Raw genomic sequence first — 13,316 nt, 5'->3', positions numbered from 1 at the left:
AAACTCCTCATTGTCTTTATCACCATCTTCATCATTATTATCATCCGATTGTTGCCGTTGTCCTCACCGACACAAAATGGCGTGGCTTTGTTGACGTGGCTCACGGTTAGCTCGGCGCTGAAGTAGTAGTGTGAATCCAGCTGGCTGGCGTTCAGGAAGTGGACGGGGACCGGATAGCAGCGTAAGATTTCTGCAGTGCCCCTCGTCTGCCTGCGGGGGCGCTCCTCCTCCACCACTACCTGGTACTTGCTGCGTGCATGCAGGCACACTCATTAGCATTAGCAGCCAACTGTTGTGCCCCTCTCCCCAAACAAAACCCACATTTATTTTTTTAATGACAACAATGTCATCCATCCTTCATTCAGTCATTCATTCATTCATTCATTCTCCCGAGCACTTCTTCCATGGAGCGCGGACAATCGCAAGGCACCAACAGACAAACAACAATTAAGAGGCCTCCATTAAGCTTTTTGCAACTCCTCACAAGAAGGCCGAACAGAGCCCCGATGCCAAGCCTTCGGGCCCATAAGCGAGCTGCTCGCCCACCATGCTGTCACTATCCTCATCATCTAAAAACTTGTTTGGGTGAGTGAAAAAACAAGTTTCGCTTTGCGCTTAAATCACACAACTGTTGAAATATTGAACAGCATCAATCTTCCGCTTGATTAAGTTTTCATGAGGAAAAACATGAAAGATTTAAAGAACACGTTGAGCAGATCAAAGTGTGATTTGAATTCTTTGACTATGACATCACTGCACACACATCCACTGGTGCAAAAATGACTCAATGACATACGATAGTCGCAATTGTGCGAGCAAGTGAACGCAGTCCGTGCTGAAATCGGAGCTTTGGCAACTCAATGTGATTCGATGAGGCAAATTGTTAGTTGCCAATTGCCCTGCTAAGAACAAACAGCGTGGACCGGCGCGGTCCCATTGTCTTTTGATGCCGGTGTCAGCGGCTATCGACAAGGTCGCTGGCCCGACCTCTGGGAACCGGGCGAGCCGCAATCGCTCGGTGAGGAAAGAAAAAAATAAAATACATTCGCTCGTCATTGGCGACGGACCGGTGGCTCCCGCGGCTGGACGACACCGTTGCTTGGCAGCTGCCCAGTGCGCCCAGGTCACAGCTGTTCCAAACTTGGCTCTTTGCTTTTGCTTCCGCAGCCGCACAAAAATAATCACTCAGTGCTGTTGCGTGGTAACATTGCTTTTGTTTCTTGCCACATGCGCTTGTCTTGCCTTTGGGCAGGCGCACAATTGCACGGGCGTCTCGAGGGCAACACAAAAGGCGCTAATCAGATTACTGTCACATACACGTGCGCACGTAAAAGAATGCGCCTTTGCGTGTGTCTCACCTGACGGGGGCGCCGCGGCTGCGTGCCGGTCGTAGTAGGACGCTGACGGTGGCGTCGCTTTGGTTGATTGGTGGCTGCCGCTCGTACGTTGGCATGATGGGAGCTGTGGGGGGGCGGTGAGGTGAGCTCGGTGATCGAGATGACGGTGTGTGATTTCACTGTGAAGAGCCCCCGCCCGGCCCCGCCCACACCTGAGATCTTGGTGGTGAACGGCTTGACAGCGGGTGCTCCAAAGCCTTTGGCGGTGGCTGCTCTTATCGTGAAGGAGTAGGTGGAGCCCGGGAAGAGGCCAGTGAACACGTGACTCGTCTCATTAGCTGCCTTCAGCACCTTCCCGCTCTGATTGGTCAGATCCACGTCCGAGTCAAACGAGCTCAATGCTTTGAAGGAGACCTGAGAAGAAAGCGAGCGCGCATCACTTTGCATTTGACGCTTTGGGGACACGTCGGAGGCCAACTGACCTCATAGTGGCGGATCCGTCCATATGTTTGCAGCGGCGGCGACCAGCTGACCCGGATGTGTTGCTCGTAGGTGCCCCCCGTGACAGACGCTAGCGGAACCGCTCCGGGAACTGCCGATGTATTATTAGCATTAGCACGAGCAACACGCTCGGAAGTAAGGTGGGTCGTACCGTCCTCGTCCGTCAGCACCAGCAGCTCCTCGCTCTCCTTACGTCCTTCGGGGTTGCTGAGGATGAGCCTGATGCTAACGTTGGTGAAGGGTGTGAGATCACGCAGGGTGTGCTGCGGTACCACGCCCCGAGTCCCATAAGCCGTTTCTTGACGTTCTTCGACCTCAGTTGCCCCTGCAGGTTGGTAGCGGTACTGCAGCGTCACGTTGTAGCTGTGACAACGCGTCACACCGTAGCTCAGGGAATCCCAACGCAGCGTCACCTCTTTGGAGCGCACCGCTGCCACCTGCAAGCCAAGCGGACCGTGCAGCGGCTCTGCGCACGATGGACAAAGAGAGAAGAGTCAGTCATGTTTGTGATGGGCCGCTTGCTCTGATTGCGGTCACGCCAGCACACACAAAGTCTCCACAGCCAGTCGAAGAGGCAAACTTTGCAAAGTGACGCTTTTTGACGCCAAAAATAAGTGAAAAAAATAACGACAAGCTCATTTCTGCATGTGGAGAGGGGGGGATTGTGTCATTTGGAGAAAGAAAGTGCATTTGAGATTGTCTCTTGTGGCAGGCCAAATGCCTCACTGTTGACATGAGATCGGAATTTGCACTTTTTTTTCCGGTGTTGATTGCCCCCAAATATGTCAAATATGGTTCCTCATTACTTCAATGTTTTGTTTCATTTTCCGGTGAGGACAAATGTTCACTTGTACAACTTGTGAGGAGCGGCCCAAACACCTCTCTCTGATCATCTGCTGCTTTTGGACATCAAAGCGGCATTTGGTACCTTCTCCTAACGCTCCGAGACATCGACGGAAGCCACTTTCAAGGAGCTTCTGTATTTTACGGCATCTGACGCCCTTCGCCTTCAACACGGCCGCTTTTCGGGCTTTGAAATGTGTACAGCGGAGCCTCGGTTTTCGAACACAATCCGTTCCGGAGGGCTGTTTGAGAACTGAATCGTTGAATTCCGGATCATGTTTTCCCATTACAAAAAAAATGTATCCTTTGTGTTTTAAGATGCCTTTACTGCTCCCACTTGCTTCATTTGGAGGCACGATTAGAGTTGATGCAATCCTCAGAGTAACGAGAATGTAAGAACGAACGGAGTCAGTCGGCATGCGGGTCCTCTCGGCTCATCTCGCGATGTTCGACAACCGAATTTCGTCCGACATCCGAAGCGAAAAAATCTCAAATATTTCGAGAACCGGGACGTTGGAAAACCGAGGCTCAAGTGTACTTGGATTCAATCAAATGCTGGCTTTGCGGGCAAACGGGCAAATGCTTGTGCTCCTTTGTGTTTCTATTTAACGTTGCTTTTGTTCCTTCTTGCATGCCAGCGCGCTGCCACTGGGCAATCGCGTACGCGCGTAAGAAAGAGGGATTACCGAGGATGGCGCCCAAATGCAACATTTGGACAATTTCCCTCAACCGTGTGCGTGCTTGACATTTAAATCAGACGATGAGAAAGAAGATGGCTGCTGCTGCTGCTGCTGTCATCATTTTCTTTCCTGAGTGAAAAGTCAATCTTCATCTTAAGACAACTTCCTGTTGTCCTTACGCACGCACGCACGCACGCACGCACGCACGCACACTGAGGGCTTGTGTGCGTGTGTGACAGCTGTGTCTTTTGTGTGTGTTTTGCGTGGCTTCCTGTCGCCAAGCTAATTAGAGCGCTATTCACTCAATGGTGCAGCTGCTGGCGCATCACCTTCGTGGCGATCCTCCTGCTCATCAGAACACTTGTTGGCGCGATGCGAGCACATCCGTCCGCTTAGCTCTTACTTGGCTACAGTAAAGCGTCGCGGGCTCACACCGCCGCATATGGCGCCGGCGTCTGACAGGGGTGAGATTCGCACGGGGCTCGCCCCGTCGCTCTCGCAACGAGGTGAGAAACAGTCGAGGCCAAAATGACACCGATCCTTTCGGCCTTGACCCGTACACGTGACGCGTAATATCCCATGCGACACAATGTCACGAGACAGTGACAGAGGGGATAAAGCGCCATCGATGGGAAGCCTTGCAAGGTTGCAAAGCAGCAAGAAGTGGAAAAAAAAAAAAGGAAAAAGGTCTCAAAAAGCTTTCAAATGTTTCCCGGGTGAGTTGAGCGTGAAAATGTGACGTGAAAAAAGAATGACAGTGAAATATTGATATGAAATATTCTAAAAGCCTCAACAAACAGCGCACACACTTTAATGGATGTCGACACACACGTGCGCGCGCACGCACGCTCGCTCGTGTGTGTGTGTGTGTGTGTGTGGTTTCTTCTGAAAATGCTGCAAATATTTCACTTTGAAACAACTCCTTCACAAGTCACAAGTCTCCACTGATTTGGATGCCAATTAAAAACACACGGGCACGCGCACGCGGCGCACAAACTTCGATTTGAACTTGTGCGTGGTGTTCTTGTCCGTCCTTCCGTCCTTGCTATTGAACCCACTGGGCCAGACGTCTACTTTTCGAATTGAAAGGTATGCAGCGATACCATCTTGGAACAACTCAAAAGAAGAAGCGAAGCTGTGGTGTCGCACTGAGTCGCCTCACTGGGCTCTAAGTCACAAAGCTTGTATGATGGACACACTTATTCATTATTTAACGCACGCGCACGTACAAACACAAACACGCACACACAGAGATTACATAATTGATGGGACGTAATATGAATAAATAAAAGCGACTTGATGACAGACGAATGTTATCAGAGCGTAAATCATCATGCTGTGTGTGTGTGTAAGCCAACTGTCAATCACGGATAGAGAGAGAGAGAGACAGATGAGACAGGAGAGAGAGAGAGAGAGAGAGACAGGAGAGAAAGAGAAAGAGAGAAAGAGAAAGAGAGGGAGAGGGAGAGAGAAAGAGAGACAGAGACAGAGAGAGACAGAGAGAGACAGAGAGAGAGACAGGAGAGAAAGAGAGAAAGACAGGAGAGAAAGAGAAAGAGAGAGAGAGAGAGAGACAGACACACACACACACACACATTCACTCCCTGAGGTGTGCTTGTTTCTGTTACAAATAGTCCCGGGGGGGCTAACCAGAGAGCAGCCATCAAAGTTGTGCAGCAACGTGACAACATTCCCCACTGAAACTCTTTAGCGCGCTCGCGCATGTGTGCTAAATAGCAGCAGAATGCCCTTTACGAAAATCAACAACAACAATCAAACAGTCAACAAAACAGACGAGGACAACACCTCATTAGATGCGCACGTGCGCGCGCGCACACACTTGCCGAAGCGTGCTCTCCAACCATTAGCAGCTAATGGGCACAGCGCTAGTGCAGCATCATCTGGCTCTCCTTTTTAATGAGATGGCGGCTAGGCATTAGCCACCTGAGGAGCGCCGCTAACTTGCCGCTAATCTGCGCCAATTGCGGCATGATCATAATGGCGCTAATGTCTTGATGGCAACCTGACGCCTCTAAAGCAGGCTTGGTTCTTGCTGTGAATGGTGCTGAACTATTGAAGTAGATTCATTCAAATATCTTAACTGATTAGCAAGCGGACCGGCTAGCTAGAGCGTGTCTCTCACCTGCACATTTGGTGCGGGCGCGCAGCGGCGGCCCGGGCTTTCCCGTGCCTCCCTCCAGGGGCCGGGTGAGCAGCACGCTGATGCGATACTCGGTATCGGGGTCGAGGTGGCCGATCTTGTGGTTGGTCTTGTCCACCGGTGTCTTGTCGATCAACACGCCCGCCGCCGTGCGGCACTCCACCTGATGGCAAACACACGCGCCTGGTGTCAGGATGTTCCCTTGCCTGCAAACGGAAGCACAGCTGCCATAGCAGGTGCCCTAGTTTCAAAGGGGGAGTTCAAGGGGGAAGGGTGGTGTTCATTTCAGGTTCATCCTGCCTGGAGGCCTCGCCCGAAGCAGCTGCTCACCTCGCGCTCCACAATGGGACCGTCGCCATTGATGGAGTTGGCGTTGAGTTGGATCCACAGGTAGGTGGGGCCCACCGCCATCAGCTGAGGGGGGGCGATGGGCACGGGGGGCTCTAAGGGACACACGAGAGTGGCGTGAGTGACACACACAGCACACCCGGACGGGAAAGGGACCAGTTAAAGATATCATTAACAATCGTGACCTTCGGCGAGTCGCAGCAGACCTGGAATTTATTACCCACAATCCCCGCTGGTGCTGCTCTACTTGCTGCTGACCCACTTCACTCACTGACACACGCATCCTCGTGTACAATCTAGAGCTGTTCGACTCTGTGTCACTCAAGGAGCGCTTGACTCGGACCCAGTAGTAGGCGTGCGCGCATGTGTGCTTGCGTGAAGTGCGTGAAGCGCGAGCGAGCGAGCGAGGAGGGCTGATGACAATTTCGGTAAACAAGGAGCAGCACACTCACGTTTGACAGTGAGGTCGGCATAAGAGGAAACGCCAACTCCGCGCTCGGACCGGCTGATGCAGCGGTAGCGGCCCGAGTCTTCTTTGGTGGTGTTGTCGACGTGAAAGGTGGCCACATAACGCCACAAGTTGAGTGGCTTGGTTTCCGTGGCCACGGCGCGACGACCGCTCCCGCCCTGATGTGCACATGCAGTGGTCATCGCCAATGTCATCATCGTGTTCATTTTCAGGACGGGACCTACTTGCAGGAAGAGGCGGACGTCATTGCGAGGGCGACCGCTCACTGTGCACGCAAACACCGCTGCCTGGCCCGCATTCACTTCCACGCCTTTGATGTGCAGGAAGTGAGGGGCGCTCGCTTAACGTAGCACACAAGACAGCTATTTACTTTCAAGATGAAATGCTAAAGCTAACAACATGTAGGCTAACAAAGTGTTCAAGCTAACAAGCTGATGCAATGAATTGGAGGTGGACCATTGTGTACTTACCACACTGGTGTCCCTGCAGTGAAACGTCTTTAATGGCCGCGGCCCCTCCGTTCCCACCGCTGACCGCCTCAAACACCACCTGTCAATCAAGCGGGCAATGTCGCCAATTGCACGGGAGCGCGCGGAGGGAGCCATGTGTCATTTTAGGTCTCGTATCGAGCTATTATTCTGATGACTTTGGGAGACCAAGCAGAACGGTCGTCAGACAAAAAGATGGCCAATCGTTCATGCCACATTGACGCCTGCAGCAAACGAGACGCGTGACGTCACGTGACGTGACGTCACGTGACGACGCCACACCTCCATTTTCTGCACAGTGTCCGCCTAACCCTGACCGCCGTGCACCCCGAAATGCCACAGCAAGTGCTGGTCGCACACCACGTGCAAGTGACCTGCCTGGTAGACGTTGGGCCAAAACGTGGACACGGCCAGTTCCAACATGTTCCACGTGTGTTGCTCGTGGCTGGATGAGTTGAACACAGGAAGCGCCAGTGGACTGTTGTTCTCTGCAACATAAACAAACACTCTCAACACACACGCAAACACGCACACACGGACGCGCACGCACCTTTGATGTAGACGTTGAGCTCGGCGTCGTGAAAGAAAGACAAGTGGATGCAGTGCGTGTCGTTCTCTTTGAGCGGCGACATCAGCAGACGGGCCCGCCGACCGGCGCCGTGACCGCTCATGTTGACGTAAAAGAAGGAGGCGGATCCTGCGCATGGGGAGTCCACCGCGATTGATGCATTGTGTTAGCATAAAGCACACGACGGCTGGCGACTTTTTGTCATGTTGTGGTCTGAGGAATCTCCTGCCAGAGACTGCTTTGAGAACACAGACTGGGAAGCTCTCTGTAGCCCCCATGGCAGTGACATTGACAGCGTGACCCGCTGCATTACGGACTACATTCATTTCTGTGTGGAGACCACTGTGCCCTCCCTCCAAGTTGGTCCGGTGTTTTCCCAACAATCAAACACTTTATTGTGCATTTTATGGCTGGTGCGACTTATACTCCGGAGCGACTTATAGTCCGAAAATGACGGTACATTCATGACTTTGTGCGGTCCCTGAGCAGCAGTCTATTACATTCACAATGTAGGAAGGAAAGATTCCGCAGGTCCTTCCTTCCCACTGCTGTCAGACTCTACAACATGCTGATAAAATTGTGTTTCGTCTCTGCCGCTACTTGTGGCACTTGTCTTGTCCTTGTCTGTTATTTATCCTGTCTCTTGTATTCTTGCACTCTTGTACGCTGCTGTGACAAGTACATTTCCCCGCTGTGAAATAAATAAAGTACTGTCATCATCATCACCCTCAATTGGGAGCTCGAGCGAGTTCACACCCGCCGATAACTGATTTTCAAGCCAGCCGGCGATATCTCACGCACACCACTACCTGGGTGTGTTTGTCCCTGCGCATGTCCATACCCAAAAAGTTACTTTGACCTTCAGGTCTCTTTGATCCACACAAGCATTGTGCTAATATCAAACGACACACACACACACACACACACACACAAGCGTGCGGCTGTGTGTGTGTGTGTGTGTGTGTGTGTGTGTGTGTGTGTGTGTGCTGGGATTTGCCTTCAAGCCTCAGCATACATGGATGTGCGTGTGTGTGTGTGTGTGTTGTGTACAGCTGGCAGTGAGCTGATAACAGTCCTATTAGAAATATTAATATAGCCTGAACTCTGCAGAGACACACACACGCGCGTGCATGTGTGCGTGCAGTGGAATAAATCAATGAGCGGGTGCAGCAGTGTGACCGACATTGTGGTTGCCACGGTGATTCCAAATGTCAACACGGTCAAGCCAAATAAGAAGAACCAGTCTGGATGCACAACGGCATCTAGTCCGTCGAGGTGTTGGACAGCAAACGGGCGCCAACGGGCGCCAACGGGCGCCAACGGGCGCCAACGGGCGCCAACGGGCGCCAACGGGCGCCAACGGGCGCCAACGGGCGCCGCTCTATATGGGGGCTGTCGCCTCCATCGGTTCAACGTCGCTCGCGCGTGATCAAAGCCTTGTTCAACTGAGATAGCTCATTGGCATATTTGGGAAAATGACATCGGGCGATTCCATTTTCATTTGTTTGTCTGTCTGTCCCAAGCAGACCTTAAAGCGAAGGAATCGACCACCACGTCTGACCGGAAAGCAAGCGAGTGCCAGCTGGCAGCGCTGCTCCGGGGTCCATTGCGGCACCGGGCAGTACCGCGCGGCGGCCACAACTAGGGACTCGCCGCAAAAGCGCAGGAGGCCACAACGTCCCCAGCTTAGAAATTCTCTGTCCAGCAGCCTCCATGCTCAATTTGCATCTGACGAGTGCGCAATCGCCACAGTGACGTCGTCGCGTGACCGGCACGGAGGCACCCGAGCAGGACGTTTGGACTTTTCCTCGGTGCCGCCAGTCCTGACACTTTGCTCTGTGTGTGCGCTCATGTTTGTGTGTCATCTGATAGCCTTCATTGACTGCAATTAGTCGCGCGCACGCACACACGCACGCACCCCCCCCACACACACGGGTTAGTGTGGAGAGAAAGGCGAGGAGGACATGAATCAGAGCGAATAGGACAGTAAGCACGTCGACTCTGTGTGTCCTCGCTCACATTGTCTCTTACGTGATTGGCTGCGTGATTTAAGAGCGCCGAGTTCTCATTCGTCAGCAGAGTAACCTCGGCGAGCATGTGACAAACAGCGCGCACACGCACCGGCGCACACACAGACTGCTGTTGTGTGCAGCCGAGTGTGAAGCGTGCGTCCATAAGTCAGAGGAGAAAGTGACGCAAGATAAGAAAAGCTGCAGATTGTCTTTGCTGCTGCATTCAAGTCGAAAAAAACACAGGGCTAAGCTCACATTGCTGGCTTGCTTGAAGAGAGAGCATTTTCCCATTTCCTGTGCAGAAAGCATGTGCAACACGGGATTTCTTTGGAAAGATGGCGACTTGACGCAATTGGGAGTCGAGGTGCGACGACCCAAGGCCAACCAAAGCGAACCGGCGTGAGGACGGATTTGGAATGACCGCACGGATGGATGGCCTTCCGCGTGGCGCCTCCACAAGGAGCAGGGCGTCGAGGGAAGCCGGACCAGTTACCTGTCGGCATCCAGATGGCAGCGTTCTGTGACAGCGGCGGACCTTGCTCCCAGTCTAAGTCGTCTTCTTTGGACTGGACCAGATTGCAGTGTGGGCCTTGTCCGAACAGACACGCTGAAAAACACGCGCAACAAGGTCAACAACAAAGGAGCTACAAAGGGCCGAAACGTCCTGACGACCACTAAGACCAAACCACTGCCGGAAGCCGGAATGGAAAAAAAAAAAAAAAAGCAAACGGAGAACCCCGAGGCTGACGAGTCGTGTAGCGTTCCGTGATGCGAGACGACAAGTAACACAAACGCAACCCAAAGACAAAGTCCCTCCCGCACACTTTCAGCACCGTGTGAAGTGACTCATTACGTTTGGGTCATTAATGTTTGATCAATGATTGTTTTGACTTCTTATGGCTTTGCAGTCCACGGTATCTATCGCTCGTCACTTGCTGACAATCGGAGCAACCTTTGATAATGACGCTGTGCACGCACAGGTGGTCAACTTGGATGTTTGTGTTGCTATGGAAACCAATGTGAGCTCATCAAGAGGCAATGCAAACACAATTGCTATTTAGTGTGGTGGTGGCGGGGGAATCACTGCAAAGATCAATACCCGACATGCCGCGCAAACACAGTGAGTTGGGGGGGAGGGGCTACAAAAGGAGGCAGGAAGAGTTTTGGGGCATTAAAGTTCCAGGAAACTTACTTGCCTTCCTTTCTTTTGTCTGCCCTGTCACACACACACACAGTATAATAACACACATTAGACAAGCCTGGTTTCACACTGCTAATTAGTGTGTATGTTTGTGTGTGTGCATAATGGGTGCGCACCATTAGACAGTTATCTGATAGCATGTTGCTAAAGCCTGCGAGATGATTGTACAAGACAGGGCAGGCCGCTACTATGACACGCCAACTCCCAGCAAGTCCCACGGCATCTCACTGTGTGCGTGTGTGTGCGTGCGCGTGCGTGCGTGCGTGCGTGTGTGAGAGAAATCGAGCGAGAGCGACATTAGGGGTGACGGGGGAACACACAATGACAGACAGCAGTGGTGGCATTTAAGTGGTGACGTGACGCACACGTGTACGTACTTGGAGGGCAAACAATCAAATGTCTGCAACACAGTACTTGGCTTGCACGTGCGGGAGCGAGTGTGACATAGTGCAGCAAGTGAAGGTGTGCAAGGAAAAATGGGCGACAAGGTTGTGAAGCTCAGAAAGGCTTGGGCCCCACGCACGCACGCACGCACGCCAGACGGACGGACGGACGGAATCCAAGCCACTATTTGGAAAATAAAGTCTCTGTGTTTTTCTCAGATGGACATGAAGAAGAGCCAAAAGGCGGGACCCAATGGTACGCCGATGGCTGCTGCTTTAGCCAACGTCCTCACCTCTCCGTTTTAAACAAACGAATGAGTCGGAATGCTGGCTGGGCCGCCAGGACTGAATCAGGCTGCGTCAAAAGAAACCCTGATTGCAGATTGCCATCCGAACTACCGCTTGAGGGCTCTATTTAATCTGTAAAGTATTCTGTGCGCGTGCGCATGTCCAGCAACACTAACTGGCTGCTAACATCTTTAGCTTTAGCAGAGCTGGCTAACTTGCCTCGGGCTGAATATGAATAATGCAGCAGTTAAGCCAGTGCGCTCGTGTGTACTTCGGGCAGCACTGTAACGCTATGAGAACAAGATGCTAATGACTAATAATTAGCCTGAAACATACACAGAGATTATCTTGCCCTCCTCCTCCCTCAAGGCCGCCACTGCTGCTGGCAAGAGAGTGGAGGGGGGGGGGGGGGGGCATCAGGGGGGTTGCTGTCTGACGATGCAGGACACAACATGTCTGTACACGACAACAACGCTGGGACCAACGTTGAAAGCAGCACAACCTTCTGCAGAGTGTCTGCGGCAACGCCACACAACAACCCAAAACGAGAAGTTGAAAAAGGCAGCCAGCTACTCTTTTCCATCAAAGGCGCTCAGCATAGACAGCAAGCTTGTGAAATTCCAGCCTCACTCAACGGGCAGACGGCGGCCGGGTGTTGTTCACAATTGGGCTTTTTGGCACCTGAAATCCAACATTTTTTACAAACCCAAAACTGTCTGTCCCAGTGTGTTTGTGCTGCCGCTCAGCATGTTGAGGCACAACACGGTAATGCACCCAAGGTGCGCAAATTCAGCAGAGGAGCAAAATGAGGCAGGCAGGCAGGCGCTGCTTACAATTGCTCAAAATGCAGCAAGCCCAGTGCCTTCCTCCGTCTTGTCTTCCTGTTTCTCCTGGTGCCACCATGGAGAAGGAGAAGGTCACCTCCAAGAAGGACGACATTCAGCCTGACAGTCCAGCCAAAGGTCTTCACCCACAGAACACGCACGCACAAACCTTAACAAGACTTCATTCTGACATCGGCCCTCTGAAGCGCACTAAGTATGTGTGTGTGTGTGCGTGCGTGCGTCTAGCCCGGAGCTCCCTCATGGCGCGGCACTAATGCAAACTTGCTCCAGGTCGGACCAGAGGGGTACTTACTCCCTTAGCCACCCGTCCTCACCTGCGCGAAGGCATCCATACAACACTCTGACACACTGAAAAAGACCCAAACAGACATGAACAGTAACCATGATGATGATGATGATGAAGATAATCTCTCAGTTTCTCGCGCACAAGCACGCGCACACACACACACACACACACACACACACAAATAACAATGCAGGAATATAGGTTACTTAGAAGCTTCTGGCAACGCGCGTGCGTGTGTGTGTGTGTCTGTGTGAGCGCGCGCATGCGCGACTGTTTAATGAGCTTGTGTGCGCGCGAGTTAGCTGGCAGCAATTTACAATAATTAGCATAATGCTGATAATATCTCAGCAATATATTTATCCTAAATTTGATAGATGTTTCTTGTCTTTTGTCCCACATTGACACAGACAGATGGCGTGTGTGTGTGTGTGTGTGTGTGTGTGTGTGTGTGTGTGTGTGTGTGTGTGTGTGTGTGTGTGTGTGTGTGTGTGTGTGTGTGTGTGTATAATGAAACGCTGAAGTAGTGACAAGTAAACAGGAATCATCAAACCTGCTGAACACACAACGGGCAGATTATAGTGACAAGACAAGACAGCAAGCACACTAATCCACATCTCATTAGTTGTGTCTGACACGCACGCGCGTGCTCACATCTTCAAACAATAATCCTTTGAATATGATCTGGGATTTGGGCCACAACACTAATCAGAGTGACATCTCAGAACAGGGATTAAAAAAACTCACACAGGACACACACACACACACACGCATACACCGTGGTAATCTTTTGAAGACATGTTTTGGTAATCTCATGTCAAAGATATTATTTGCGTCCATTTTGTCGTCACGGATACACACCGGGAGGGAGCAGCGGGAAGAGGTCACGTGCCCCGTTTCCTGGTTTCA

At 52.0% G+C, this 13,316-nt stretch overlaps 1 protein-coding gene across 7 annotated transcripts in view; it reads right to left on the bottom strand.

The window, feature by feature from the left end:
• Positions 1 to 13,316, bottom strand: part of LOC147041404 (receptor-type tyrosine-protein phosphatase mu-like) — a 29,148-nt gene that overhangs the window by 12,786 nt on the left and 3,046 nt on the right. For all 7 annotated transcript variants that reach the window (XM_085939061.1, XM_085939062.1, XM_085939063.1 and 4 more), the window contains exons 2-14: positions 9,901 to 10,014; positions 7,378 to 7,524; positions 7,206 to 7,315; positions 6,810 to 6,888; positions 6,564 to 6,679; positions 6,323 to 6,497; positions 5,853 to 5,965; positions 5,505 to 5,685; positions 1,990 to 2,304; positions 1,820 to 1,929; positions 1,550 to 1,751; positions 1,359 to 1,461; positions 68 to 249 (exon numbers count right to left, since the gene is read on the bottom strand). In XM_085939061.1, coding sequence (XP_085795187.1) covers positions 68 to 249; positions 1,359 to 1,461; positions 1,550 to 1,751; positions 1,820 to 1,929; positions 1,990 to 2,304; positions 5,505 to 5,685; positions 5,853 to 5,965; positions 6,323 to 6,497; positions 6,564 to 6,679; positions 6,810 to 6,888; positions 7,206 to 7,315; positions 7,378 to 7,524; positions 9,901 to 10,014 — 1,947 coding nt within the window. The remainder of the gene's footprint in view (positions 1 to 67; positions 250 to 1,358; positions 1,462 to 1,549; positions 1,752 to 1,819; positions 1,930 to 1,989; positions 2,305 to 5,504; positions 5,686 to 5,852; positions 5,966 to 6,322; positions 6,498 to 6,563; positions 6,680 to 6,809; positions 6,889 to 7,205; positions 7,316 to 7,377; positions 7,525 to 9,900; positions 10,015 to 13,316) is intronic.

Source organism: Syngnathus leptorhynchus, chromosome 19, assembly GCF_054491065.1.
Source record: "Syngnathus leptorhynchus isolate UIUO chromosome 19, UIUO_Slep, whole genome shotgun sequence".
NCBI lineage: Eukaryota > Metazoa > Chordata > Actinopteri > Syngnathiformes > Syngnathidae > Syngnathus > Syngnathus leptorhynchus.
This window is presented reverse-complemented; position numbering and strand designations above follow the sequence as displayed.